The sequence below is a fragment of the Lonchura striata genome, chromosome 26 (assembly GCF_050655825.1).
Source record: "Lonchura striata isolate lonStrDom1 chromosome 26, ASM5065582v1, whole genome shotgun sequence".
Classification (NCBI taxonomy): domain Eukaryota; kingdom Metazoa; phylum Chordata; class Aves; order Passeriformes; family Estrildidae; genus Lonchura; species Lonchura striata.
In genome coordinates, this window is record NC_140728.1 from 8,494,857 (window position 1) to 8,522,013 (window position 27,157).

A 27,157-nucleotide genomic window follows, 5' to 3' on the forward strand; every position below is an offset into this window, starting at 1 on the left:
TCTCCCTCTGGGGAGGTATCTTCTGTTAATGGGCCATTAATGACTCACTGCAAAGTTCCATCATCCCATTGTGAGATGCTCCACCCAGAGGGAGGAGCCAAGCATTCCTACCTGCATAAAATCAGCATTTTTTGGACATCAGAGCAGCCCTTCGCTGGATTCCCAGAGGAGCAACTTCTTCCCTGCTGGATCCCCGGAGTGTGGGAACTCAAAATGTCCCTCAGACATTTTTGGAGGTTCAGGTCAGAAGCATTTGAGACCCTGGCAGGCAGCTGGAAACAGCTGTGATTTTGGGTTTGAACCATGGAATGATTTACCAACCTAGCAGGAAGGACAAGAAGTCACAAAAGTTTAGATATTATAGTAGAAGTAGTCACAATATAGAGGGAAGAATTTTTGAGTGCTGTACAGGGGGGTTTTGGTTTTGTACATGGGGATCAGAGGGTTTAAGATGGATTTGGGATCTGGGCCTGCCCTGTCCTCCCTCTTTCTTCTTCCTCACCTCCATGTTCTTGGTGATGTTGGCACTCACAGGTTGGTTTAGAGTAGAAAATCATCATTTAATATAGGTAGTAGGCATTGGGGAAAACTGTGACCATGTCACACGTAATGTACCATATAAAAGATAGAAAATCACCATTTAATATGGGTAATAGGCATTGGGGAAAAACTGTAACCATGTAACACGTAATGTTCCATATAAAAGACAGCAGCAGCCCTGGGCGAGAGAGAAGCAGCAGTCGGGGTCAGAGAGGATGTCAGGGTGTGTGTGTGCCTCTGCCTGAGCTGTGAGCAAACCACAGCAGCCTGAGGAGAAAATCTTTTAGATAACTTGCAGTAAACTGCCTTGAGACTGAACAACAGAGACTGCTGAGCCTTTCTTTGGGAGTATGGCTTGGAGGAGAAGTTTTTTTCACCACACAAAGCCACCCTGCAACCTAGCGTGGGCTTCAACACCAGAGGAAGACCAGGCCCATCTACTCCATCACCAGACCTTCAGAGAAAACTCCACCCTGCTCCAGATCCCCACTCCAGCAGCATTCCATCTGCCCCTCCAGGAGGAGCAGCCACCATTTAACTGGACTATTACCAACACCCTGACTCCTCAGGGTGTCAGGCTTCTGACTCCATCACTAGTTTTGTTTGTACTAATTACATTTTTTATTATTATTTAGTTTTTCCCTAGTAAAAAACTGTTATTCCCATTCCCATATCTTTGCATGAGAGCCTTTTTAATTTTGAAATTGTGGTAATTCAGAGGGAGGGGGTTTACGTTTTCCATTTCACAGGAGGCTCTTGCCTTCCTTCACAGACTCCTGTCTTTCCAAACCAAGACAGACACCCAGTTCTGGTTAGGGCTAGGGTTGCGGTCAGGGTTAGGGTTAGGGTTGGGTTTAGGTTTAGGGTCAGGGTTATGGTTAGGTTTGGGGTTAGGGTGAGGTTTGGGGTTGGGGTTTGGGTTTGAGTTTGGGTTGGGTTTGGGGGTGGGGTTGGGGTTAGGCTTAGGCTTAGGTTTAGGCTTAGTGTTAGGTTTGGGGTTTGGATTAGGGGTAGAGTTGTGTTCAAACCACTGAGGAGAAGTCAGCAGGAAAAGCAGCAACAAGCCTTGGGAGACCTGGGCCAGCACATCCAACCCCACATTTTTGCCAGGATCATCTCCTATAGTTGTCTGTCCTTATTCTTGCCATGGGCATCCATGTTGTGCCCTATCTGCAGGTGGTGATTTTGCCATTTGAGGCTGTCCTGTGGCCTGGCTGAGTGGGCAGGGGCTGTGCCACATTGTGCCCGGTGCCAGCCCTGCCACAGGAGGCCCAGTGCTGCCCTCAGGACTCCTGAGTGCCCCCTGCTCCAGGGAAAGTGTGGAATATCTGCCATGGGAAAAGCTGAGCTTGGCCAGTGCCAGGGTGTGGGCACCCCTCACCTGTTCTCAGGGGATCCTGGGGGATGCTTGTGGCTGTTGTGGAGTGTTGGAGAATCTTGGGGGATATTTGGGATGCAGAGGGAAGCTGGGGGTGTTGGGGCATACGGAGTATTCCAGGATGGGCTATTTTATGGGGGATGCTGAAGGATGTTTGGGGTCATTGGGGAATTTTTTGTGGATGCTCATGGTATATTGGGGAACGTTTAGGGATACTGGGGAATTTGTGGGGATGCCGGGGAGAGGTTTGAGGATGTTTTGGGGATGTCGCGGGGCTGTTTGGGGCTGTTGGGGTAGACGCTGGGGGTGCTGGGGGCTGTGGCCCTGCCCGGTCTGGCCGCTGCCCCATTTTGCGGGCGGTGGGCGGCCAGCAGAGGGCTCGGCTCCCCTCCCGAGCTTGGTGCTGCCCAGCGCTCCCGGGCGCGCAGAGGCGCGGCCGGAGCCGGAGCGAGCGGCCGTGCCCGGAGCCGCTCGGGGCTGCGGGACCGCCGCGGGGCACGATGCAGAGCCCAGCCCCGCTGCTGCTGCTGCTGCTGCCGCTGCTGCCGCTGCTGCTGCTGGCCCCGGGGACGCGGGGCAGCGCCGGGCACGGCCCCGAGCTGCCGGCGGGGCGGCCGCGGCCGCGCCGGGGCGCGGACGGGGACCCCCGGTCGGTGCAGCGCTACGGGCCGGGGGTGCGGGTGGAGTTCCCGCGGCCCCTCAGCTCCGCCAGCCTGCAGCCCACCAGGGCCCTGCTGCCGTCCAGCACCGACCCCTCGGAACAGCTGCCCGGGGTGCCCACGGAGCGGGACGGGGCAGAGCCCCGAGCCAACCTCAGCACCGTGTCCGACAAGCGGCTGCAGATCCACAACCCCCTGTACCCGGTGACAGAGAGCTCCTACAGCGCCTACGCCGTCATGTTCCTGTCCCTCGTCGTCTTCACCGTGGGGATCATCGGGAACCTCTCGGTGATGTGCATCGTGTGGCACAACTACTACATGAAGAGCGCCTGGAACTCCATCCTGGCCAGCCTGGCTTTCTGGGACTTCCTCATCCTCTTCTTCTGCCTGCCCGTGGTCATCTTCAACGAGATCACCAAGAAGAGGCTGCTGGGGGACATGTCCTGTCGCATCGTGCCCTTCATGGAGGTAAGGGGCTGCGGGGGTCCCACAGGGATCCAGGACTCTGCTCCCCTCTGCCCTCTTGCTCCGGGGCAGTCCGGTGGCCTGGCACAAGGACTGTGTGCCAGAGACCCCCAGTGGGGCACGGCAGGGAGCTGAGGGACAGTCCCATAGTGACCTTCCCTCTGTCCCAGGCATTCCTCAGGCTCTGCAGCCAGCACCCGTGCTGCCAGGGCTGGGAAAAGCCCATTAGAGCCTCATCCAGCCAGCACAGGGACTTCTGACAGCAGGGTCCCTCCCTTTGTCTGTTCCTGGCCCACCCCAAAGCCTGGGGGCTCAGCCCTGCTGTGTGCTGGCCCAGCAAGTGGCCACTGTGGGCTGCTGAGGGTGGCCAGGGGCAGGGGCTGCAGGTGGACAGTGCTGGTCAGCACTGGAATGGGACAGCCCAGGAATCAGGTCTGGAAGCCCGGGATCTGTGCTTGTCCTCAAACCTCAGGTGTGACAGGCTGGCCACACTCAGGGAGAGCCAGGCACCCACTGGGAAGGCCAGAGGGACTGTGGTGACAGGGATGGCAGAATGAGCAGAAATGCCCCAGAGGGCAGGATCTGGGCTGATGCTGCTCCTGTGCTGCAAACCAACCCTCCGTGTGCTCATCTCCCATCCTCGAGGGAGCCTTGGGGTCCAGCTGTGCCCCTCGGTGCCCTGGTGGCACACACAGACCAAGCCTGCCCATTCTCTGTGCTCAATGCCCCGTTTATCAAAGGGTGCAAATGCCTGGGAGAGCTCAGGGGCAGTGACTGAAGAACCTCTCAGGCTTGGTTGGACCAGCTGGTGTTCAGAACCTGCCCCTCCCACTGAGCATCCACCCCAGTGCTCCAGGTGTTCCCGGCTGCTCCGTGCCCTGCTGGCCCCAGAACAGTCACCTGTGGCACTCACCTGTGCCAGACACCTGTGGCACTCACCTGTGGCACCCACCTGTCCGTGCCCCAGGTCTGCACTCGTGCGAGGGTCCCTGGCTGGGCACAGCCCTACAAGCTCCACCAATGCCCCTGGGTGCTCTGGGTGCAGGGTGAGGACCAGGAGCACAGCCCCAAACCTGCAGAGCACAGCCCAGCACAGGGATGGGCTGTGTGCTGGGGGAGCCCCCCTGCTCCCCTGTGCCCCTGCCCATGGGCATTGCTCCTTTCCAGAGGTGTCCCACCCCATCCTCTCACTATCAGATCCCTCAGATCTCCCTGGAGACAGCATCTGTTTTGGGAACATCCCCCTTCCCTGGGACACTGAGCCAGCCTGAGGTGGAGTACAGGGATGAGGCAAACACTCCACCTCGGGCTTCCAACACTGCGTCTGGGTGAGCTCAGAGAGGGGCAGGCATCTGCCCAAGCTGGCTCAGTGTCCCAGAGAAGGGGGATGTTCCCAAAACAGATGCTGTCTCCAGGGAGATCTGAGGGATCTCTGCTGCTCATGGACTCTCTGGCCCCATGAGAGAAGCCTGGGGGTGGCATCACCAGGTTCGGGGATTCAGCAGCACCAGGGTGCCCTGGGACAGCTTGGTGCCAGAGGAGTCAGGGACAGGAATGGTGGGATGGAGAAGGACAAGTGTGTCACAGCTGGGAAGCACAGTTCTGGTGTGGGGGGTCCTGCTCTGCCCCCCAGCACCAGCCCTGCACTGCCCTCCTGCCCCCCAAAGCGTGGGCAGAAAGGGGCTCCCAGCAAAGAGTCAGCTGTGAAAGGGGAACCACCTGAGCCAGGGGCTCCTGTCTGCTGGGGCTGCGGCTCAGCCACGCTGTGGGCACAGAGGCACCCTCAGTGCTGTGGCACAGGGCCAGGCTTTGGGAGCAAAGCTGGTTCTGGGGGCTCCTGGGGACAGGCCGTGGGCAGGGATGTGCTGCACTGATGGTGCCACCAGTGCCATCCCTGCCAGGGCACTGCAGATGGCTGCTCCACAGGGCCAAGGGCACCAGGAGGGACAGAAGAGCCCCTGGAAGGGTGTAGGGGTAGGAGGCAGCAGCACAGCAGCACCAAGGGCTGCAGTGCCAGCCAGGGAACAGGCACAGTGTGCTGGGGGCAGAGCAGGCTGCTGGGTGCCCAGGCTGGCTCTGGGCAGAGGAGCTGGGACATGCTGGGAGGTGCTGGTGCTGGGCTGGTCCTCATTCTGTGTCTGGACACAGGAGTGCTGGCATCACTTTGGCCATCAGCTGCTGCAGTGACCAGCCCAGGGCCAAGGAAAAGGCTGGGGGGTTGGGGGCAGTGTTCCAGGCTGTTCCCCACACAGCACGTGGAGTCCTGGGAAGTTTCCTGAGTGCTGGGAAGGCCTTTCAGCACAGGGTTTGATGTTTGATGGCTTCGTGAGGCCAGGAACGGCCACAGCACTGGGACACCAGCATGTGACTCTGCCATCATCTTGGCCAGGGGCTGTGGGACTTGGCTCCCAGCTCTGGGGCTAGCACTGGGAATGCTGGTCAGTCCTGGCCAGCCCTCCCAGAGCCACAGCGAATCCTCTCCCCCCCTTGGCCTCCTCCTTTGGCAAGGGGGATGTTTTTCTTGCTATTCTCAATGCAGCGGAAATTGCCCCAAGCTGATTTGGGACAAGAGCGCCTTCAACTCACTTGGCCCGTCCAGGCAGGCCTTGGGAACCCTGGGAAGGTGCTGGTGGGTGTGATGGTCCCTGCTTCTCCTCTGCAAGAGCCACCCAGAATAGAGGGACAGCCTGAAGGACAATCCTGCTCTTCCCACCTTGGCTGGATGGACAGACAGATATCCAGCTAAACTTCTCCCTTCTGCAGAAAAGGGAGCTGGGCAGGGACTAGAGGGTCAGAGGACATTTTTGTCCTTTCAGGAGTCACAGAAAAGTGACTCTAAACCCTGGGATGCAGCCACAGGCTGTGACCTCCCTACAGCCTTTGGAGGAGGGGTGGTGGTCTTAGGCAGCCAGGGCTTTGCCACGACCCTGGTAGAGCCAAGCCCCCCGTGATGTCCCTGCAGCAGGGCCCACCTGTTCTGCTCCTCCCTCGCCAGGTATCGTCACTGGGAGTCACCACCTTCAGCCTCTGTGCCCTGGGCATCGACAGGTTCCACGCAGCCACCAGCCCCCAGGCCAGCACCCGGCCCATCGAGCAGTGCCAGTCCATCATTGCCAAGCTGGCCGTCATCTGGGTGGGCTCCATGACGCTGGCGGTGCCCGAGATCCTGCTGTGGCAGCTGGCGCGGGACGCGTCGCCCGCGTCCGGCGCGGCCACCGAGTCCTGCGCCATGAAGCCCTCGTCCAACCTGCCCGAGTCCATCTACTCGCTGGTGCTGACCTACCAGAACGCCCGCATGTGGTGGTACTTCGGCTGCTACTTCTGCCTGCCCGTGCTGTTCACCGTCAGCTGCCAGCTGGTGACGCGGCGCGTCCGCGGCTCCGACAGGAAGGGCGAGTGCCGGGGCGCCAAGCACGGCCAGAGCGAGGGGCACCTCAACTGCACCATCATCGCCCTGACCGTCATCTACGGGCTCTGCGCCACCCCCGAGAACGTCTGCAACATCGTGGTGGCCTACATGTCCCCCGACCTGTCTAAGCACACCTTGGATCTGCTCAACCTCATCAACCAGTTCTTCCTGTTCTTTAAGTGCTCGGTGACGCCCGTCCTGCTCTTGTGTCTCTGTCGTCCCCTGGGCCAGGCCTTCATGGACTGCTGCTGCTGCTGCTGCGAGGGCTGCGGCCCCGACACCACTTCCAGCGAGAGCAGCGCCGACAGCAAGCTCAAAACCGAGATGTCCTCCTCCATCTTCTTCGACAAGCCCCGGGAGACTCCCCCACCCCTCCTGGCCCTTGGCACCCCCTGCTAAGTGCCACAGGGGAGCCGTAGTGATCGTTTCACCACCTCCTCCCAAGACCAAACGTTGTTCTGCCATTAGTACTCGTGTCTGGACGTGGAACGAGCAGAGAGAGACAGCTCAGGGGGCTGCGCCGTGGGCTTCAAACCCAGCATTGGGCAGGTGGGGCTTGAAATGCCAGTCCCCGTGGCTGCACTGGTGACCCTCTTGCCTCTGCCCAAAGGTCAGCGAGGACAGCGGCACCCTCCTGTCCCGGCACCCTGGGGCTGCTGCTCTGGAGATGGCGTTGTGCCGGAAAGGTCTTACCTGAAGCTACAGAGGCTGACCATGATGGCTCACAGAGGACACAGCAAACACAAACTGCCCTCTTCCCGTCCCCTCCCCTCCTGCCAGCCCCTCCACAAGAGGAAAAGCTCCAACTGGCTGTATCCCACGGGTTCCAGCCGTGCCCTGTACGAGCTCAATAAACCAGTAACCTAGAGCACCCCGTGCTTGCAGCCGCTGGCACTGCTGGGCTGAGCCCTGCGAGCCCCTCGGAATGGCTCTTCCCTAAAACCGGGGGGCTCTGGGGTGGGCATGGGCAGTTGGGGGGCAGGAGGGCAGGGAAGCAGCTGTGCCAGAGCGGGCAGCAGCCAGGGGAGATGGGGAAAGGCCCCCAGCCCCTTTACTCCCTCCCTCTGGGGTGATGCTGAGCAGTGCCTGGAAGAGGGTTCCCACTGAAGTGTTTGGTTTGGGATGATTTGCAGGACTTGAACTGGACTCAGTAAAACCCAGCCAGCCCAGCACAGGGCTGAGGCAGCCCCCAGCCTGCTGGTTCCCCATGTGCACAACCAAGGTGCTGCTGCTGCACCCTGCTGCTGTGCAGCGCTGTGGGAAGATGTGGCACCACCACCCCCAGCACCCCTTGGGGTGAGAGCGTCTCCCCCAAACTGCCCCACAGGGCTCCTGGCCCTCATCCACGTGCCCCTGCAGGGACAGGACTGGCCCAGGAGGACGCTTCAGGGCATCAGGGTGTCCAAGCCCACATGGCCCCGGCAGGGCAAGGCAGGGGGGTCAGGAGCAGGGGGGTCAGGAGCAGGCAGGACGGATCTGCCCCAGGGCAGCCTGGCCACGCAGCCCATCCATCCAGAGGAGCTGTGAGAGCTCCTTGTCCCGGGCTGGCAGCCGGCCCAGCCCCGAGTGCCAGGGCGAGGGAGCGGGTTGCCAGGGGCGCTGAAAGCCGGGGGCTCACTGCGGCCTTTGTGCGCAACACCCACCGGGCTCCGCGCTCCGCTTTCACAGAGCCGTTTCCAGGGAAACAACAGCCCCAGTTTTCTTTCCAGAGCACAGAACTGGGTTTTTCCTTTCATCCTCCTCCCCTCAGCCCGTGCTGGGCCCCACAGTTTGGGAGAAGAGGGGTCTCGTCTGGGCACAGGGATAGCCAGGGGGGCTCAGAGCCCAGGCCATGCCTTCAGCCCCATGTCCCGGGGGGCAGCGGGGTCCCGGGAGGCTTTGGGGGGTGGGGGAGGGCACCTCTCATGTGCCTGGTCCTCATCGCTCCGTCCTGAGCCTGGGCCAAGGGCGAACAAAGCCAGGCTTGTGCTGTGGCCCCACGGGGCTGCGGGCGTGGGGAGGGGCAGGGGGGCAGGCTGTTGGGAAGGATGGATAAATATAATTATTCATAAATAATACAGCCAAGATAAAACAGTCCTCCCTGCTAGCCGGACAATGCCCCTGCCTGCGGATGGGTCCAGGGGTCAAATGGACTGTTCCATCTCACCCCCCAAAATGTACAGTTCACCCCACACCTGTATCCCTCCCCTAAAACATCAAGTGCCTGTAACCCCATTGGCCCGAGCCTTGTTCCAGCCCACCTTGAAGCTCCTTGAAAAGGGGGCTTCGAGGGGCCACACATTCTCTTGGAACTCCCCCTCCTCTTGGAACTCACCCTCTCCTAGAGCATCCTTTTTTCTCTCCCCTCTCCCATCCTCTCAAGCCTCACCACGTGCTGTGTCTGGCAGCTCGAGGCAGGACCTTACTCCATCCCTGATAAACCTTGTACCCCAAGAACAGCCTTCAGAGATCCCTCGTCTCCATTCACCCAAACCATCCTGGAGCAGCAGAGCTCTCCACAGCAGGCAGCGCTGCCCCACGGGCTGTGGCAGTGCTCCCAGCCTGCTGCCAGGGCAGCCCACATGGCACGGGCCACCCTGGGGACATGGCACGGTGGGACCTGGCAGCGGTGGCCACCAGCTCCCAGGGACAGCGGGAAGGAGCCAGCCCCGAAGGAGCCCTGCAGCAGCGGGCACAGCCCCCAGGAGGGAGCGGGGACAGGGGGCAGGAGCACTGCAGGGCCCCCAAACCCAGCAGGGCTCTGCAGCAGTTCTGGGACACTGCAGGGGCAGATGAAGGTCCAGCAGCAACCATGGCTGCGGATGGAGTGTCCGAGCTGCTCTTGGCACCCAGGCCACGGAAGCAAAGCATCTGGAAGCATCAGATGTGCCTCCAGCACCTCCTGGGTGAGCACGGCCACACAGGTGCCCAGTGCTACCCAGGGCACAGGGACCTCCCTCCCTGGCAGGGCCCCCAAGGATGGGTGGCACAGATGGCGAGGAAGTAACGTGACAGCAACCACACCCGCAACGCAAAATTGTTAATTTATTATTAGGAGGCAAAAAAAATTGTACAGTTACAAGAATCATTTCCCAACAGAGGTCAAATCTGAGTCAAAATATCTCTTACAAAAAAAAAAAAAAGGGGGGGGGGTGGGGGGAGACAACACTTTACAAGTCGTTAAATTAAAAAAAAAAAAAAACAACAAAAAGAAACCTCTCTTTGTGCAATTCTGCAAAAACAAGAACAGAAGGTAAATTCCTGGCCTGATGTCCTGGAGCTGAGGGGGAAGAGGCTGAGAGGGGCCCTGCAGCCCCCCTGACCATGTCCACCCTGTGCCCCAGCCCTGCACTGGGACCAGCAGCTGCCCCCCCTGCACACCCACCCTCCAGTGCCAGCCCAGTGCCCCCAAACTGGCCCCAAACAACGTGGCCAGGCCCCAGGCTGCACCTCAGAGCCCCAGCCCATGGCACAGACATGGCACAGACAGCCACAGCCTTTGCCACCCCACAGGACTCCCACCGTCCCCCATGGTGCACACCCAGACCTGACCATCGTCCCCACAAGCCCTGCTGCCCCCTGCCCCACTGCTCCCGTGCCTCCCAGCCAGGGCAGCAGGGCAGGGGTGGCACAGGGAGCAGGGCACAGGGAGCAGGGCATGGGGAGCAGGGCATGGGGAGCAGGGCACGGGGAGTAGGGCATGGGGAGCAGGGCACGGGGAGTAGGCATGGGGAGCAGGGCATGGGGAGCAGGCACAGGGAGCTGGGCATGAGCAAGGCATGGGGAGCAGGCACAGGGAGAAGGGCATGGGGAGAAGGGCACAGGGAGCAGGACATGAGGAGGTGGGCATGAGGAGCAGGGCACGGGGAGCAGGGCACAGGGAGAAGGGCACGGGGAGCAGGCACAGGGCACAACCCCTGGGACTGGTGAGCAGCACTGAGCGTGCACAGATGTTCTGAGTGTGTCTCCAGGTGGCTCCATGTGCCCCTCCCTCTCTGGCATCCCAAGGGATGTCCCTGGCCAGGGCAGAGCCAGCAGCCCCAGCCGGGCACAGGCGATGCCACTTGGCACGTGGGGAGCCAGCACAGCTGTCCTGAGGGGCTACATGGGGCTGAGGCAGGTTACATGGGGACAGGGGGAGGCAGATGCCAGCCCCAGCTCCCCCAGGGGCTGCTGGCATTGCTGGGCCCCCAGCACTGGCACCAGTGCCCCAGGTCATCCCCTGAGCCACCAGGCTTGGCAGTGGGCAGGATCTGGCCCAGGCACAAGAGCAGGGGACACATGGGGCAGGGGGACAAGTGGCCCTGGACCCCAGAGAAGGGTTAGGGAAGTGGAGGCAGCAGGGGGAGGCTGATGGCAGTGGCTTGTGGCTAATCCCTGTCCCCCGGAGGGGTGAGGAGCCTGCAGGTGGCATTGACACACTCCCCTCTCCAAGCCCAAGGCAGGCAGGGCATGGTGGGCACCCCCAACACCCCCAGGGTGGTCTCTGCCTAGAGGCAGCAGCAGGACACCCAGAGAAGGGAAAAGGGAGCCCCAGGGAACCTGCCTGCAGCTGGCACAGCCCCATCCCCAAGGGCTGCCTTCTGCTACCACCCTCCTCATCCCAACACTGACCCTTGGCTGGCCTTGGGGAGCCCCAGCTTTCCTACTGTTCACAGGGCCCAATTTAATAACAGCACTATCCCTTAAATTAAAAAATTAAAATATATATACATATATATATACTGTATACACAGACAACAACAGAACAGTGCCAAAATGGAGGAAGAGAGGGGGAGGAGAGGAAAGGGGAAGAGGAGGGCAGTCAGACATCTCCTTTACAATAAAAACAAGGACTCTGCCCCAATGTCAGCAGAGTCTGGGGTCCCCTAAAAATACCCATCTAGAGAGAGAGCTGGAGGGACAGAGCAGGAGAGAGGGGCGTGGGCTTGGACAATGGCATCTTCCCAATCCGAGCCAGGCCCGCAGGATCTCAGCTTCGCCTGGACTTCGAGTGCTGGATAAGCCACTGTAGGGTGATGTCTGCAGAGGCAAGGGGACGCTTAGAGCCTGTTCTGGCTGTCACCTCCCCCTGTACCCGGGCAAACACGTGGGCATGGGCTGCCCCCCTTGCCCCCCAGCCCACAGCACTCACCGATGTTGTCCTTTTCTTTGCAGGAGATGGAATAGCAACAGATCTCTCGGTCCTGGATGGCAGAGAGGTTCCTGTGGGGAGGGAGCAAGTGCTGCCTGCAGCCTCTGAGCTGTGTGGGGTGGCCATGGGAGACACCCCTGGGCAGCCCCTGAAGGGTCTCTCTGGACTCTCTGAGACAGGGCACAGTGGAGGGGCAGCAGCTCCCCAGGCTCTCCAGGAGCTGGGTGTGGGCCAGGTGAGGGCACCATGGCAGGTCTGGGGTGGGACTGTGTGACAGGGCAGGAGGGACCCGATCCCACAGAGACCCTGGCCACCAAATTCCATAGGTTCCCCCAGCTCTGCAGCCAGATGGGGCAGGGAGGTTTTGGGAGCAGCATGGGAGCTGCACAGGAGCCCACAGTCCAGAGGTGCTCTGAGAGGTGGCTGAAGGGGAGGAAATGCTGGGAGTCAGTGCAGCATCCCAGATCCCCCCAGTGGAGGAGCCCAGTCCCACTGCCCAGTGAGCAGCTCCAGCAGCCAGTGCCACGCTGTGCCAGGCCCCCACGCCACCATGTGGCACGTGGGACCCAGCCTGGCACTGGTGGTTCCATCTCCTCTGTGTCTCCACAAGGTGTCACCTTGGACATCCTCAGCCACTCAACTCTGCCAGCCCACCCCAGGCCCACAGTGCCACCCCAGACAGGCCATCGTGCTGGTGGGGACAGGGCAGAACAGGGATGGGCCACACTGTGTCACACCCCCTGTGCCCGTGGGTCACACCCCCTGTGCCCGGGGTCACACTGTGTCACACCCCCTGTGCCCCAGGGTCACACTGTGTCACAGTCCCTGAGGGTCACACTGTGTCACACCCCCCTGTGCCCAGGGTCATACTGTGTCACAGTCCCTGTGCCCGGGGTCACACTGTGTCACACCCCCCGTGCCCCAGGGTCACACTGTGTCACAGTCCCTGTGCCCAGGGGTCACACTGTGTCACAGTCCCTGTGCCCGGGGTCACACTGTGTCACACCCCCTGTGCCCGTGGTCACACTGTGTCACAGTCCCTGTGCCCAGGGGTCACACTGTGTCACAGTCCCTGTGCCCGGGGTCACACTGTGTCACACCCCCTGTGCCCAGGGTTACACTGTGTAACACACCCCCTGTGCCCGGGGTCACACTGTGTCACAGTCCCTGCAGGTCACACTGTGTCACACACCCCCTGTGCCTGGGGTCACACTGTGTCACAGCCCCTGTGCCTGGGGTCACACTGTGTCACACACCCCCTGTGCCTGGGGTCACACTGTGTCACAGCCCCTGTGCCTGGGGTCACACTGTGTCACACACCCCCTGTGCCCGGGGTCACACTGTGTCACAGTCCCTGCAGGTCACACTGTGTCACACCCCCTGTGCCTGGGGTCACACTGTGTCACAGTCCCTGTGCCCAGGGATCACAATGTCACACCCCCCCGTGCCCCAGGGTCACACTGTCACACCCCCCGTGCCCGGGGGGGCACTGGCACACTTACATCTTCTCAATGAGCTCCTTCTCATCCAAGGCACCGGGCAGGTCCCGCTTGTTCCCCAGGACGAGGACCTGCAGGGCAGGACAGGGGACACCTGAAGCACCCGGCCAGCAGACCAGGCAGGAATTGGCTTCTGCCAGCCAGAAGCAGAGCTGCTCGTGACACCACACAGCCCTGGCTACTCCACTAGGATGTCCCAGACAGAGGAACTCCCTTCAGCAGCACTCAGACGACAGAGCACTTCAATTAACTGCTTTAATTAGCCATACACAGCATCTCCTGTGCACTCCCTGCTCCCAGTGTGGAGATGGCCCCACAGCACATCCCCTCTGAAGGGCACCAGCATCTGCTGTGCCACCCAGGACATTCTCCCAGGAGCCTCTCGCTGTCTCTGGGGAAAAAAATCAAACGAAATGGCTAACACTGACTTTATCCAGCAGGAGCAAGCCCTAGATGCTGAGCAGAGCACACTCTGCAGGCAGGCAGCCCAAGGCAGGATCAGCTGGTTGTGCCATCCCTGTTCCTCCCAGCAGGACTGGTTTGTCCCTCGGAGCAGTGTGACTGTCACCTGACAGGGGAGGTGCTGTGGCTGCCTGCACTGGGCAGGCTCAGCTCAGCAGGATGAGCATCTCCCCACCCCAGTCCCCATCAGGAGGCTTCTTCTCAGAGAGAGCCTTCAGAGGCCTGCAACTGCAGCCTGGTATGTCAGGAGCTTAATTTAGCTGGCAGTGGGCATTTGGGACCCTTGGCAAGATCTTCAGTTAGCTCCTTTCAAAGGATGCTGATTTGGGATGGCTGGTGCACAGCCCACCTGGCAGAACAGCCTACCTGTGACATGTCCCACCTCCTGCACGTGTCACAGCCCAGCAGCTCCTCTCACAGGAGACAGCACCTTCTGTCACACCACAAATCAGGTGCAAATCCATGTGAGAGGACAGATTTCCCCCAGGGGACCTGACCTGTGCTCTCTGCCCTAAAGGTCCCTCTGTGTTGCTTGGCCCAGTTCTGACCTAGGAAGTGCCACTGTCCCAGCTGGCTCCCTCAGGAGTGCAGCAGGGAAGTGATGCCTGCAAGGAAGGAGAGCTCCTCACTGAATCTGCTCTGCGAGCCCTGGCAGTGCCCAGCCCGGGGACCACGAGGGAGGCACCAGCTCACCGGGATGCCCTGGAGCTGTGGCTTGTCAAGCAGGTTGTGCAGTTCATTCTTAGAGGCTTCTATCTTCTCCTGGTCAGCAGCATCCACCATGTACCTGCAAGGGAAGGGACAGCCCTGAGCACAGGGGCCCAGGTCTCCGTGCCACCCCCAAACCTCGTCCCACAGCAGCTCACTGCCCCCCCCGGGAACTGGGCCAGCACGTGGGGGTGGTTGGTAACAGGATCCTTCCACCTCTTCCCAAGGGTGGCTGTGGAGCTGAGCCCCTCATGTCTCCCAGGGGAGTGGGGCAGCACCTCATCCTTGTCCCTGCAGCTGTCACCCTGCTGACAGCCCCAGGCTGGGCGAGGGAAGCCAGGCAGGAGAAGCTGCAGGACACACATTGTCTCCAACAACACACACATGGCAGCTGCCATGGAAACACTCAGGACAAGCAGAGAAGGCAGGAGAAGCTGAGGATGCAGAGGTGACAATGAGACAAGAAGGGGAAGGATCTCCTCATCCCATCAATGGGGTAAGTTTGGGAGGGGCCATGGAGGACGTGGATGTGAAGCCGGTGGCCACCAATGCTCCTCTGAGCAAAAGAGGAGATTTGGGAAAGGACTTTGTTCTTAAAGGCCAACTTTTATCCTACAAATGACGTCAGTGAAGCCAAAACTTGGGTGAGGAACTGATCAAAGCAGCCTTGATTTCAAAGATCAAGAAGCTGGGAGAGAAGGAGTGAGAAAGACCAGCTCATCAGGCTTTGGGGAATTATTTAAAAATAGGAAAAGAGCTCCTAACTACTGAAGTACTTAACACAGGAAAATGGGAACGCTGTGCCAAGAGGGAAAACCACCCCCAGGGACTGCCCCAGCCTTTGGCATGCTGGGCATGGGGGGCAGCTGAGAGCAAAGGGAAAGGCACCTGACACAGCTCGATGTGACGAGGCCTGGAGTGTGACCTGGATGCTCACAGGTCCTTCTGCTTCCTGACAACCACATGGGCCAAAATTACAACATTATGAAAGGAGGCAGCAAAAGGAGTGAAAAGACAAGAGATTTTATCATTTCCAGCAAAGCTCATTGTCATAAAAAGTGTAATAAAAACACTCCTGCAGGTCCAAAGCCATGTCCCACCATGGTGACAGTCTGCAAGGGCAGGAGCAGACACCACTGTCTCAACATGCAGAACAAGCAGTACCACACTCCTCCTCATCTGCCAAGGCTTAGGGCTGGGAAGGGCAGCACAGAAAGCAGCCCTCCAAATCTCAGGGTATGGTCACCTGGGAAAGATCCCATAAACCTCATTTTCTGACTGGGTTTAAGTAATCCCAGCATGGTGTCCCAAGATCAGTATTTGTCCTTTGGAATAGGCAAGCTGCTTCCCATGAGTGCCTTGCCACGCTCACCCCAAGCCTGGACTCCCTGGGATTGCTTTTCCTGCACTGTTTGCAGGCAGGGGACACCCAGGGACACTCAGATTTGCTGACTCAGTAGCGGGTGAGACTCCTGCTCTCAGCACAAGATTTATCTGGCAGCACATAAACATCCTGACCTGGAAACCAGCCTCTCCTCTGGAAAGAGCTGAGCCTCATGACCGGGTTTGCTCAGCCCCTGCAGTGAGCAGCCAGCACAGAGGATGCATGGGAGCCTGGAAGGGTGAGATCTGAGCAACAGAGCTGCACTGAGGGATGCTGGAAGGGAAGAGGAGGCTCTGAACAGCTGGAGGGACCTGGCTGTCCTCTGCTCATAGCCCATGTAGACTTCAGTCCCCAAGGGAAGTATCTGGAAATAAGGAAGCTCAGGGGGACCTTCTCAGTCTCTCCAATTCCCTGACAGGAGGGTGGAGCCAGGTGGGGGTCGGGCTCTCCTTCCAGGAAACAAGCAACAGGACCAGAAGAAATGGCCTCAGGTTGGATTAGGGGAGGTTTAGGTTGGGTATTAGGGAAAATTTCTTCCCTAAAAGGGTGGCCAGGCCCTGGCACAGGCTGCTCAGGGCAGTGTAGAGTCACCATCCCTGCAGGTATTCAAAAACCATCTGGGAACAGTCTAGTGGTGAATACAGTGGTGCTGGGTTAATGGCTGGACTTTATGATCTTAGCCTTCGTGACTCCATGCTGACTCGGTGATTCCAACTCCTGCCACGGGTGTCCAGCTCGGGCAGCAAAGGCACCCCAGCACCCCTGGCACGGCCCAGCAGCAGCAGGGTGACAGCAGGGCTCTGGGTACTCACACGATGGCACTCACTCCACGGCAGTATCGCTCCCACATGCTGCGGAACCGCGGCTGCCCCCCGATGTCCCAGAGCTGTGACAGGGAGATGGCACGGTTACCCTGGCACCCACCCAGCACCTACACTCCTGCCCAGCACTCTTCCCCCTCCATGTGGCCACCTGGGGCATTCATGCACCAAACCCACCCCCATCCTCTCCTCTTCAGCTCAAACCTCAGGAGGAGGCTCCTGACTTGATAAAGGAGGAAGAAATCTCAGGAAGGGGAGCTGGAGGATGCTGAATCAATCCCCCTGTGGTGTGCCTCTGCTGGCATGGAGAAACCCCTGGCCCAAGCTGGGTGCTCCTCCCCATGCCCATCACACCTCCTGCCATTTCCCTGAGGCACATCCCATTTAAGAACATTCTGCACACTCTCAAAAGTGCTCCTGCAGCAGACAGAGATCCCCCAGCCAGCTTTTCAAGCCTGTCCAACAGCTATTTCCCAGTACAACACCGGGCCCTTGGAAAGTCCAGAACAGATAGAACCCTCCTCCTCCTTTGCTCTCAAGGCAGAGACCACCACTGCAAGCCATGACCTGTTTTCCCCAGCACTACCACCCTCAGCAAGGTGACCACATCCATAAGTTCCTCCCAGCAAGCCAGAGATCCAAGGAAACCTCCAGCTTTGCAGCCCAGACCAGCTCTCACTGCACAAGTCTGGATCTCCTACAGCCCTTCCCACCACCTCTGGTGGGTACCTGCAGGACCCTAAGAGGGCAAATCTTTAACTTCCAGGTGGTGGAATCACATTCCCTGGAAATGTTAACAAAACACCTGGATGTGGCACTTGGAGACACGGTTTAGTGGTGAACATGGCACCCCTGGTCAGACTCCATCTTAAAGGGACTTTCCACCCTTAATGCTGCTATGATTCTATTCTATTCTATTCTATTCTATTCTATTCTATTCTATTCTATTCTATCCTATCCTATCCTATCCTACCCTATCCTATTCGCTGCAGCTGGGATCCCTGGAATTCTTTCACCTCCCTCACCTTCACCTTTCATCCCAAGAGCCCTCACCAGCAGTAACAACTGCATCTTACCTTTATGGTAACATTCCCTTTGGTGATCTTCCTCATGTTGAAACCCACTGTCGGGATCATGTCTTCATTGAACTGTCCTGACTGCAGGGAACAAGGTGAGACAGCGTTAGCATGAAACGTAAATTTTAAGGAATTTAGAGATTTTAGAGGAACTAAGATTTTAGTTAGAGATAAGCCTTACTAGAGTTAATTAAAATAAATGAGTAGGCCTTGATGAAGTTAAGAGTTAGTAGTTAACTGATAACTGATTGCTTGTCAGCACAATGTTTAGTTAGCTGGGTTTATAATGAAGAATACACAAACTGACAAATTGCTTTTAGGAACGTAAGACAATTGTGGCCTCCTCTGTTCTGAAACCAATTGAAGACAAGGAATGGGAGTTCTACCAAGAGTTCATTTGTCATATTTGCATTGAAAAGGTAGAAAGGTCAGAATGAGGAAGACTTCATTTACTTCCTCATTTTGGGACCCCTCCCCATGAAAGGGACACCGACCCATATCAAGGAACAAACCACACATGCTTAAACAGCTTTTGGAGTGATTAGCATAGGAAGTGAGGAATGGGATGTACCAAAATGATGAATATGTATTTGTATTTTGGTTATTCAATACTTGTATGGATAAAAGGGCTCTGTAATCACCTGGAAGCTGCGGTGTGGATTTGGGAGCTATCCCACACACAATAAACACACACTTTCTAACTTTAAACTGTTAGAGAGTTTTTGTCCGTCACAGTTGGATATTGGTAATAAATCAATATCCATATTTTTTTAATAAATCAAGCAGGTAGAGGAATGGGGCCAGCTCACCCTGGCAGGGCAGCAAGGCTGACAGCCTGGTTTAACCCCAAAGGCTCTGCCAGCCCTGCCCTGGGCACGGTGCAACCCTCCCGCAGGTGCCAGGAGCACAGAGCCCAGGAGACACGGTGCCACCAGGACTACAGGAATGCTGCTCTTTTCCAGCTGGGAGAAAGCCTGGTGGGCAGAAGGAAGCCATTGTGCCATTGTGCCAGGCTTGGTGAGCATTTTGCATGTAAATCACCCTCTCCCAGTACACTTTTGTTATTAGTAGTGCTGCTTATTGTCTTCTTATCTCGTTGCTGTCTCTAGTAAATTATTCTTATCTCAACCCATCATCTTTGCCTTTTGTGCTTCCAGTTGGAGGGGGAAGGGGAAGCAAGAGGCAGCCAACACCTAACAGCAGCGGGAGCTCCAAACTGGGGAATACCATTCCTAAACCATGACACTGGCTGCTGCCAGTGCCACAGGTGCCCTGGGTGTCCCAATGCAGGCCCCAACCCTGCAGCGAGCTGCCACCCTCAGCCCTGGTCTCACTGGTGTCCCAGTGGGCTGGGGGCTTGCCCATCCCAGCTCTCTCAAGCCCTCTGTGGGAGGAGGCTGAGCCCTTGCTCCTCTGCAGTGACTGCAGCCCTGGAAGGACCCCCTGGTTCCAGGCTGGGCTCCCCACCCAGGAGCCACCTCCTGCTCCAGCTCCTTTCCAGCTGCAAGTCCTGGGGGCACCAGCATGTTTTGTGCTTTGGATCATTTACAGCCCAGCTGAAACCAGACTGACTTCTGCTTTCAAATGAGAGCTGTCTGCACTGGTACCCAGTTCTGCATCCTGCCTGTGCTGGGTGACTTGGGGATCACAAAGGGCTTCCCTCCTGCCCCCAGAACTGCTCCCAGTGCAGCTCCAATGTCTGTTGAGCTCATGCATCAGATGCACAGGATCCCTGCGGGGCTGCAGCAGCCCAGCCTTGCTGTGGAACGGGGCAGGCTTGCTGGAGCAGTGAGCAGGAGCCATCCCCCTGCTGCTGCTGGCTCACGAGCTCAGGAGCCCAGCACCACACCAAGGGGTCCTGTGAAAAACAACCCTCACTTTTAAAATGTTAAAGGTTTATTAAACCTTAACAAAAACTACAACAAAAGGACTGCATAAGGAAAAATTACAGCACTGGGAGACCCTGTGACTACCAGCCATGTGCTCATCTTCAGGATGGATGCTCCCCTTTTCTACCTCCAGCCACTCCTGGAGTCCTGTCCCTGACTCCTTCCTTGCTGCCCGGGGTGCAGATCACTTTCTCACACCTCGGCTGGAGCTCCGGTGTTGCCACAGTAAGGATCCAACCCTCCCAAATTCCCGAGTGCCGAGGCCATCCCATGATAACAGTGAGGGGAGGATACATTACAGTAACACAGCTCTGCATCTCCAAAACTTCCTTAACACACACAGAATGTTCAACCAGCTCATTGCTCATCTCCAACAGTGTGGCAAAGCCCACCCCACGTCCCTGCGTGCTGCTCAAATCCCAAGGCTGCAGGATGGGCCCAGGTGGAGCAGCACAGGGACATTACGGGCAGTGCCAGCAGTGATGTGGCAGCTCTGGGGCAGGAGACAGGAGCTGGCACAGCCCTGCAGCTTCCCTGGCACTAAACCAGGCTTATGGCCCAGAAATACATCCTGGGGGGAGGCCATGCTGTGGAATGCTGAGGAGCCAGTAGGGCAGAATGTCTGACAGCCAGCACAGTGCAGCCTTGGGGATTTCAGCCATCAGTGCCAGAAACCTGCAGCAACCACCAACCATGGCCGAACTCATCCTAGCAGGTCTTTACTACCTTAAAATCCTCACTTTCTTGAGGGCTTTTCTCTTAGTTAACACAAGCCTCAAAACAGGAAGTCAGTTTATGCTGTTTTGTCACAAGCAGATTTTTGTGCCTGGTTGAGCCTGTGGCTCCTCCAGATGCACCACATCAGCAAGTCCCCAGGGTTTTCCTGACCTCTTCCAAAGGCTCTGCAATACACCCGGCTTCCCTTTTTCACATCCCTTTTGCATTCAGCAGCCAAGGGGGGTTCAGGCCACGCTGCACCCAGAAAGAACTGTGAGGAAGGGCATGGGAGAGGAGGGGAAGCAGGCAGGGATCCACAGGGGACCTCTCCTGTGGACTGAGGTTCAACACACAACTGAGCTTTATGAACCGGTGGGCACGGAGAGCAATTGCTGAAGAGCTCTTGGAAGCTGCAGGCACTTCCCTCAGGAATTCCAGATCACATCATGGGATCATGTGGCTGTGCAAAAGCCACACAAGGTAAGGTTCCCATGTGACAGAACCTTCTTCCAGGAAGGGATGATCTGCAGGAGCCAGAAGTCACCTCTTCTTTCTTCCACAGGTAGGACAGAGCATGTCTGAGTGACCACAGCCTTGCCTGCCCCAAACCCCTCTCCCACTGCAGCACCTGCCTCCAGGCTGTCCATGGCCAAGGGCCAAAATAAAACTACTTGAGCTGTCCAAAAGAGGCTGAGCAGGGAGTGCGAGGCACTGAGCTCCAGGATGGCTCACACGTGCTCCCTGCTGTCCCAGCACCCACAGAAGCATCTTGCACATGCTCCTCTTCCATCAGCTCATCCTGCATCAGCTCTTCTCTGAAAGCAACTCTCACTGGTGGAAACACAGAGTTTTCTCTTCCTTCTCCAACCATCCCTGATACTGGTGCCTTCATCATATTTTTAACTCCCTGAAGGGTCCAGCTATCCACAGCTCCATTGCCAGGAAAGCAGTGAGCACTCAGATGGAGACAAGCAAAAGCTTCACTGGACACACTCTTCCCCCAAATTTTGGTTATGTAATGGACATACATCCATGCTCAACCTGAAGATGATGCCAAGCCACATCAATTGCTTAAGAACAGAATTCACAGAATTACTAGGTTGGAAGAAATCTTCAAGATCATTGAGTCCAACCCAATTCCACCAGGAAGCACAAAAATTGTTGCAGGCAAGATGGATTTTGTGGCCACAAATGGCAGATCAGGTCTTTACAGACTCCAGTTCATTGCTGGTTTTGCCAGGGCCACCCACTGCTCTGCCCAAACCACTCTGCCTTGGTGCCCTGCCCCAACACTCTCCAGCTGGGTCACTGGGAGAGGTCAGAATTCAGCTTTTGCCAGGGCAAGCGGTGCCCCCAGCTCATGCTGAGCCCCATCCTGACACATGCCCATGGGCACCACATCACCTGCCACTACAGCCATCAGGCCTGGCTCAGACAGGGACCTCGGCTCCTGGCATGTGCACAGGAGCCCCCTCAGCCTCCCCCTGCTCTGGTGAGCAGCATGCAGGGCTGAGGTGGCCAAGCCTTCCTCCTCACTGCAGCCAGGTGGTTGTCACCCTGTCCCAGCACAGGATGACACTGAACTGATGTGACCTGCTCCAGATACATCACTGCTGGCTGTTCTGCAGCCCTGCCCCCCAGAAGGCAGAGATGGTAGTGCTGGAAGCCCTGGGGCTCTGCAGCTGTGTCTGCACCAGAGTATGGCCCTTTGTGGGGCAGGCAGAAGCCCAAAGCACCTCGGGTTGGGTGCCTCCCACCACTGCCTGGACCATCCCCAAAACTGCCCAGCCTGGCACTTCTGCAGGCATCTCCTGCCATGTGGCACTTGAGTCCCTGCCAAACCCTGTCCAAGCTCTAACATAGAGGGAAACTTACAGATAAAATACTTAAAAAAGAAATGTTTTATGATCTGAGAGGTAAGGCTCTGGCACAGGTTACCCAGAGAAGCTGTGGCTGCCCCATCCCTGGGAATGTTCAAGGTGAGGCTGGATGGGGCTTGGAGCAAACCAGGCTAGTGGAAGGTGCCTGTATGTGCCTGCCAACGGTAAGGGTGTTGGACAAGGTGATCTTTAAAGGTCCCTTCAAACCCAAATCACTCTGGGATCCTATCTCAGGAAAGCCACACTGTCCATCCATTTTTCTTGGCTCATGTTGACAGAGCTTCCAGCAGCAAGACAAGACCATGCCTCAGCCAGATTCTCCTCCTCTTCCAGGAATATGGAGAAACCCTCCCCTCCCCCAGAAAACACCACACCTTCTGCACTATGAGGCAAGGTGCAAAGACACATCGTGGAGGGCCCAGGTGCTGCATGTGGAGGCAGCAGGAGAACCCATGGCCACCTCCCACCCACGCTGGCCCTGCCAGACCCCACTCGGGGCACACCCAGGAGAGGTGGTGCCAAGACAGAACAGTGCAAACCCATCAGAACATCTCCCTGCTACTTCCTCAGCATCTCTCTGCTCTACCTCCCCAGCAAACCCTGGGCACCTTGCACACCTGGAGCTGCACGTTCCCTCCCAGGCTCATCCAGGGCACATCCTGCCCACATGGTCAGCTGGCCGGCCAAGGGCTCAGTGTCTGTCTGAGGAGGGGTGGGAGCAGGTGCTGAGCTCTGCAGTCCTCTGAGTCACTTCCAGGCCATGCCTCCCCTGGCAGTGCTGTTGCAGAGCTGGCTACTGCCCCACCATCCACCATCCTACCTGGTGCCAAACACCGGGCTGATGTGGTTTCACAGGATGGGTCAGGTTGGAAGGACCACAGTGGGTCACCTGATCCCACCTCCTTGCTCAACCAGGATCACCCCAGAGCACATGGCACAGCATTATTCCCAGACAGCTCTGGAATGTCTCCAGGGAGGGAGACTCGTGCTCTCTGGGCAGCCTGTTCAGTGCACAGTCACTGCAGAGAAAGTTCTTCCTCATGTCCAGAGGGAACTTCCTGGGCATCAGCTCCTGCCCGTTCCTCTTGTTCCATTGCTGGGCCCCAGGGAGCAGAGCCTCTGACCCCTCCCTGCAGACACTGACAGACACTGCTGAGGGCCCCTCTCAGCCACCTCTTTTTGTCTGTTTGGCTCAACAGCCTCAGCTCGCTCAGCCTGTCCTCATAAGAGAGATGCTCCAGTCCTGTCAGCATCTTCACAGCCTCCACTGAACTCGCTCCAGGAGCTCCATGTTTCCTCTTGCAGCGCTGGTCTGAATCACTTTCCAGCCAGGCTGGAGCAGAGAGCAGAGGATTGTGCTCCAGAGCGCCCACCACACGTCCAACACTCCGGCACTTGTGCCTTCACTCTCTTGGAAGGCTCTAGCACAGGCAGAAAGCATGTGATGCTAAAAGGCAGCAATGCTCTCTTGCTCTAACCATGGCCTGCACTGACAGGTTTTGGGCCCCAGCACCTGCTGAGGAGCTCTCAACACCCTTGAGTCATTCATGGCACCACCAGGCTGGAGAAAAGGCAGCTAAAAGCCCACTAGCTTCAGGTTAAATCAAGACCAGGTGTATCTACAGTGTTCACTTCTCCTTGCAGGAAAGACTTGAAGCCTCAGCTATCAACAGCTAGGAAAAGAAAAAATAAGTCCTGGAAAATCAAAGTTCCCACCCCAGGCAGGTGAGCCTCGAGAAGTCACCCTGATCACAGCTGGCTTCTGCAAAGTCTTTGCCTGGCACAAGCACAGCCTGGCTGCTGGAGGGAGCCACCCACCTTCCAGGGAACCAGAGTCCACTATTCAGTCAGGTGCAGCTACAAATCCTCCAAGAAAAGGCCAGTTCCAACCTGCCCAGAGCAGCTCCGGCCCCAGAAAAGCTTCTTGTGACATCTCTCCAACACCTAAATCCCATACTTCTTCAGTTCAGGTTTTATCCTCCCACTAAGCCCAAATCACAGCTATTTCCCCTTCCAACAACCCCATTGCAACACCCTAAAGCCAGGCGCCTCCAGACCTCAGGCAGTTCCTGTTGAGTTGGCATTTCCTGTGCCATGCTTCTCTTTCACTGTGCCAAACAATTCCAGGATGTCTTCTCAAAAGCTGGTGCCTCTTCTTGTGTGCATCTGCCACAAAATTTGAACTTTCCAAATAACTTGAGAGGCCACACTCAGCACCCTCAGCCTGACTGCCATGTGAGGGTCTCAAACACCCCACAACAGACCAGCAGACCATGGTGCCAACTTCAGCCACCTCAAGAGCTGCTGCAATTCCTCAAAGTTCCTTTTCCCTACACCAGCAATCCTGACTAAGTAGAGAGAGTCCCAGTGCATGGGCCTTGCCAGTGGGGTCTTGCCCACAGTTACAGTGCCAGGTACAAAGTATTTTACTCACAGAAGTAAATCCCACAAAGCTCACACTGAGCCCTGTCTGCCCCAGATGTGGCTGGGAGAGGAGGAGGCATGTGGGGAACAGGGAACCGAGGAACACCAACCCTTGGGGTTTCCAGCCCTGCGAGGCAGAACAGTGAAGCAGGTCTGGGATAAAACTCCATCACCCTTCACAGCTTAAGCGGGTGATTAAAACCAACACTAAATTACTTTGCCATTTTTAAGGTAGCCTGGGTGCTGTAAACAGGCAGCAGCACCCAGCAGATCAAGAGCAGGAGCAGCTCACACGTGGCACCACCACATCCCACCCTGGCATGGGATTACAAAAATTGACTATTAAACACGCAAGTGGCAGGGAGAGGTCCCCCAAAAATAGGATTGGTACTCAGGGTCACTGCCCTAAAGCCAAAATGCTCCCTGTCCCCAGACACTGGTGTTGGTTTATGGGGGGAACCAGCAGGAGATTGGAGCACTAAGAAGTGACTTCCAGCAAAACGGCTTGAGAGCAGGAGCGCCATCATCTCCACGATGAAAAGTATTTTAGGGTGTCCTTTCTCTGTCCCTAGACACTTCAGGAAGGACATTTTCGTCCCTCAGCACCTCCCAAAGGGCAGTGCAATAAAGCCTCCATATGAGCTCCAGCAGCTTCCAGCACCAACTCGCTCTGCTTTGGAGCCGTGGCAGGCACGGACTTCGGCGCAACCAGGGACCAGGGGCCAGTGGGGGAAGCAGGGCGGATCTGCATCCGCCACCCTCCATGAAACCCTCGGGGGACAACAGCCCAAACCCACCCCCTCAGGATCCTCCCGCCTTGCACCATCACTAGTGACAGGGCGAGAACAACCCGAAAAGGCAGAGGGGCGAGTGCCGAGCATCCCCAGGGGTGAAGCCACGCCCTGGCTTCGGGATCCAGGGCACGCAGCTCCCGATGCGCTGCCGGATGCAGGGTGCGCCCTGCCCGGCCCCGCTCGGCCGCCGCTGCGGGAGCCGCCGGCGCCCCCAGCGCGCTGCTGCCGGGGAAGGGCGCCGGGCACACACCTCCACACCGGCCCCCAGGCACGGGGCCCCGGGGCACCGAGCCCGCCGGGGTCCGCATGAGGCCCCACTGCGCGTCCCGGCGGCGCGGAGGATGACAAAGCGCCCCGGAGCTCCCGCAGTGCCCCGGCGGCACGGCCCGGCCCGGCCCGGCCCGGCACCGGCACCGCCCGCGGAGCACGGCCCGGCCCGGGCCTGCCCCGGCTGCGGCCCGAGCACTCCCTCGGCCCCGGGGATGCGGTTTGCCTGGAACGGCCCGGGCCTGCACCCACCCTGCACCCCATTGCTGCACCCTGCACCGCACCCTGCACCGCACCCTGCACCCCGCTGCTGAACCCCGCACCCCCAGCCTGCACCCCCTCCCCAAAGGCATTTTCAGGCTGGGGCGCGATGGGGCGGAGACGTTCTGAGAAATACCCAGGGGTGCAATGGGGACATGCAGTGGGGATGCAGCGGGGGCGTAGAAGGTGCGGGGATGCAGTGGGGACGCCATGGGGTGCAATGGGGTTACAATGGGGATGCAATGGGGATATAATGGGGATGCAGTGGGGTGCAATGGGGATGCAATGGGGTTACAATGGGGATGCAATGGGGATATAATGGGGATGCAGTGGGGTGCAATGGGGATGCAATGGGGTTACAATGGGGTGCAATGGGATTACAATGGGGATGCAATGGGGATATAATGGGGATGCAGTGGGGTGCAATGGGGTGCAATGGGATTACAATGGGGATGCAATGGGGATATAATGGGGATGCAGTAGGGTGCAATGGGGATGCAATGGGGATATAATGGGGATGCAGTGGGGTGCAATGGGATTACAATGGGGATGCAATGGGGATATAATGGGGATGCAGTGGGGTGCAATGGGGTTACAATGGGGTGCAATGGGATTACAATGGGGATGCAATGGGGATATAATGGGGATGCAGTGGGGTGCAATAGGGATGCAATGGGAGTACAATGGGGTGCAATGGGGATACAATAGGGGTACAATGGGGACGCAACGGGGGTCCAAGGGTGAAGCCCTGGGTGGGCAGGTGACCCCTCGGGGCGTCGCCGGGCTCACCGCGATAACGTTGACGAAGGTGGTCTTGCCCGAGTACTGCAGCCCCACCAGGGTCAGCTCCATCTCCTCCTTCCAGAACAGCGCCCGGAACCAGTCCAGCAGCTTGTTGAAGAGCGCCAGCATGGTGCCGGCCGGGCCGGGCCGCGCTGAGCGGGGCCGAGTTGAGCCGAGCGGAGCCGGGCCGGGCCGGGCCGAGCGGGGCTGGGCCGGGCCGAGCCGAGCGCGGCCGGGCCGGGCAGGGCAGGGCCGAGCGAGGCCGAGCGGAGCCGAGCGAGGCCGAGGCGGGGCGGGGCCAGTCGGGGTGGGGCCGAGCGGGGCCGAAGGAGGCCGAGCGGGACCGAGCGGGGCCGAAGGAGGCCGAGCGGAGCCGAAGGAGGCCGAGCGGAGCCGAGCGGAGCCGAGCGGGGCCGAAGGAGGCCGAGCCGCCGCCGGTATTGTCCGCGCGCCGCGGGCCCTGCTGCCGCACCGGGTGGGGCCCGCGCGCCGCCTCCCCCGCCCCGCTGCACCGCCCCCTGCCGGCCTGGAGGAGCCGCTGCACCGCGCCAGCCGGACAGACGGACAGCCGGACAGCCTGACAGAGGGACAGCCGGACAGCCTGACAGAGGGACAGCCCGGACAGCCG

At 58.3% G+C, this 27,157-nt stretch overlaps 2 protein-coding genes across 2 annotated transcripts; one reads left to right on the top strand and one right to left on the bottom strand.

The window, feature by feature from the left end:
- Positions 1 to 2,335: 2,335 nt before the first annotated feature.
- On the top strand, positions 2,336 to 7,322 carry GPR37L1 (G protein-coupled receptor 37 like 1). Its single transcript, XM_031506965.2, has 2 exons — positions 2,336 to 3,045; positions 6,038 to 7,322. The coding sequence occupies exons 1-2, from the start codon at positions 2,419 to 2,421 to the stop codon at positions 6,848 to 6,850; spliced, it is 1,440 nt and encodes a 479-aa protein (XP_031362825.1). The 5' UTR covers positions 2,336 to 2,418; the 3' UTR covers positions 6,851 to 7,322.
- Positions 7,323 to 11,140: 3,818 nt separating this feature from the next.
- ARL8A (ARF like GTPase 8A) lies at positions 11,141 to 26,790 on the bottom strand. The gene is made up of 7 exons (XM_021527659.3): positions 26,536 to 26,790; positions 17,515 to 17,595; positions 16,430 to 16,503; positions 14,219 to 14,312; positions 13,067 to 13,134; positions 11,565 to 11,635; positions 11,141 to 11,452 (listed from the first exon to the last, which is right to left on the bottom strand). Exons 1-7 carry the CDS (start codon positions 26,656 to 26,658, stop codon positions 11,403 to 11,405), a joined length of 561 nt encoding a protein of 186 aa, XP_021383334.1. The 5' UTR covers positions 26,659 to 26,790; the 3' UTR covers positions 11,141 to 11,402.
- Positions 26,791 to 27,157: the final 367 nt, after the last annotated feature.

What these genes read in the sequence shown, in the direction of transcription:
- ARL8A (XM_021527659.3), bottom strand. Translation starts at nt 26,658, where the DNA reads ATGCTGGCGCTCTTCAACAAGCTGCTGGACTGGTTCCGGGCGCTGTTC. An exon ending in CACAGCTCCAGGGCATCCCG is followed by an intron (nt 13,135 to 14,218) that starts GTGAGCTGGTGC and finishes CCTGCCCTGCAG; the next exon opens with GTCCTCGTCCTGGGGAACAA. An exon ending in AAGGAGCTCATTGAGAAGAT is followed by an intron (nt 11,636 to 13,066) that starts GTAAGTGTGCCA and finishes CCCTCCCCACAG; the next exon opens with GAACCTCTCTGCCATCCAGG.
- GPR37L1 (XM_031506965.2), top strand. Translation starts at nt 2,419, where the DNA reads ATGCAGAGCCCAGCCCCGCTGCTGCTGCTGCTGCTGCCGCTGCTGCCG. An exon ending in GCATCGTGCCCTTCATGGAG is followed by an intron (nt 3,046 to 6,037) that starts GTAAGGGGCTGC and finishes CTCCCTCGCCAG; the next exon opens with GTATCGTCACTGGGAGTCAC.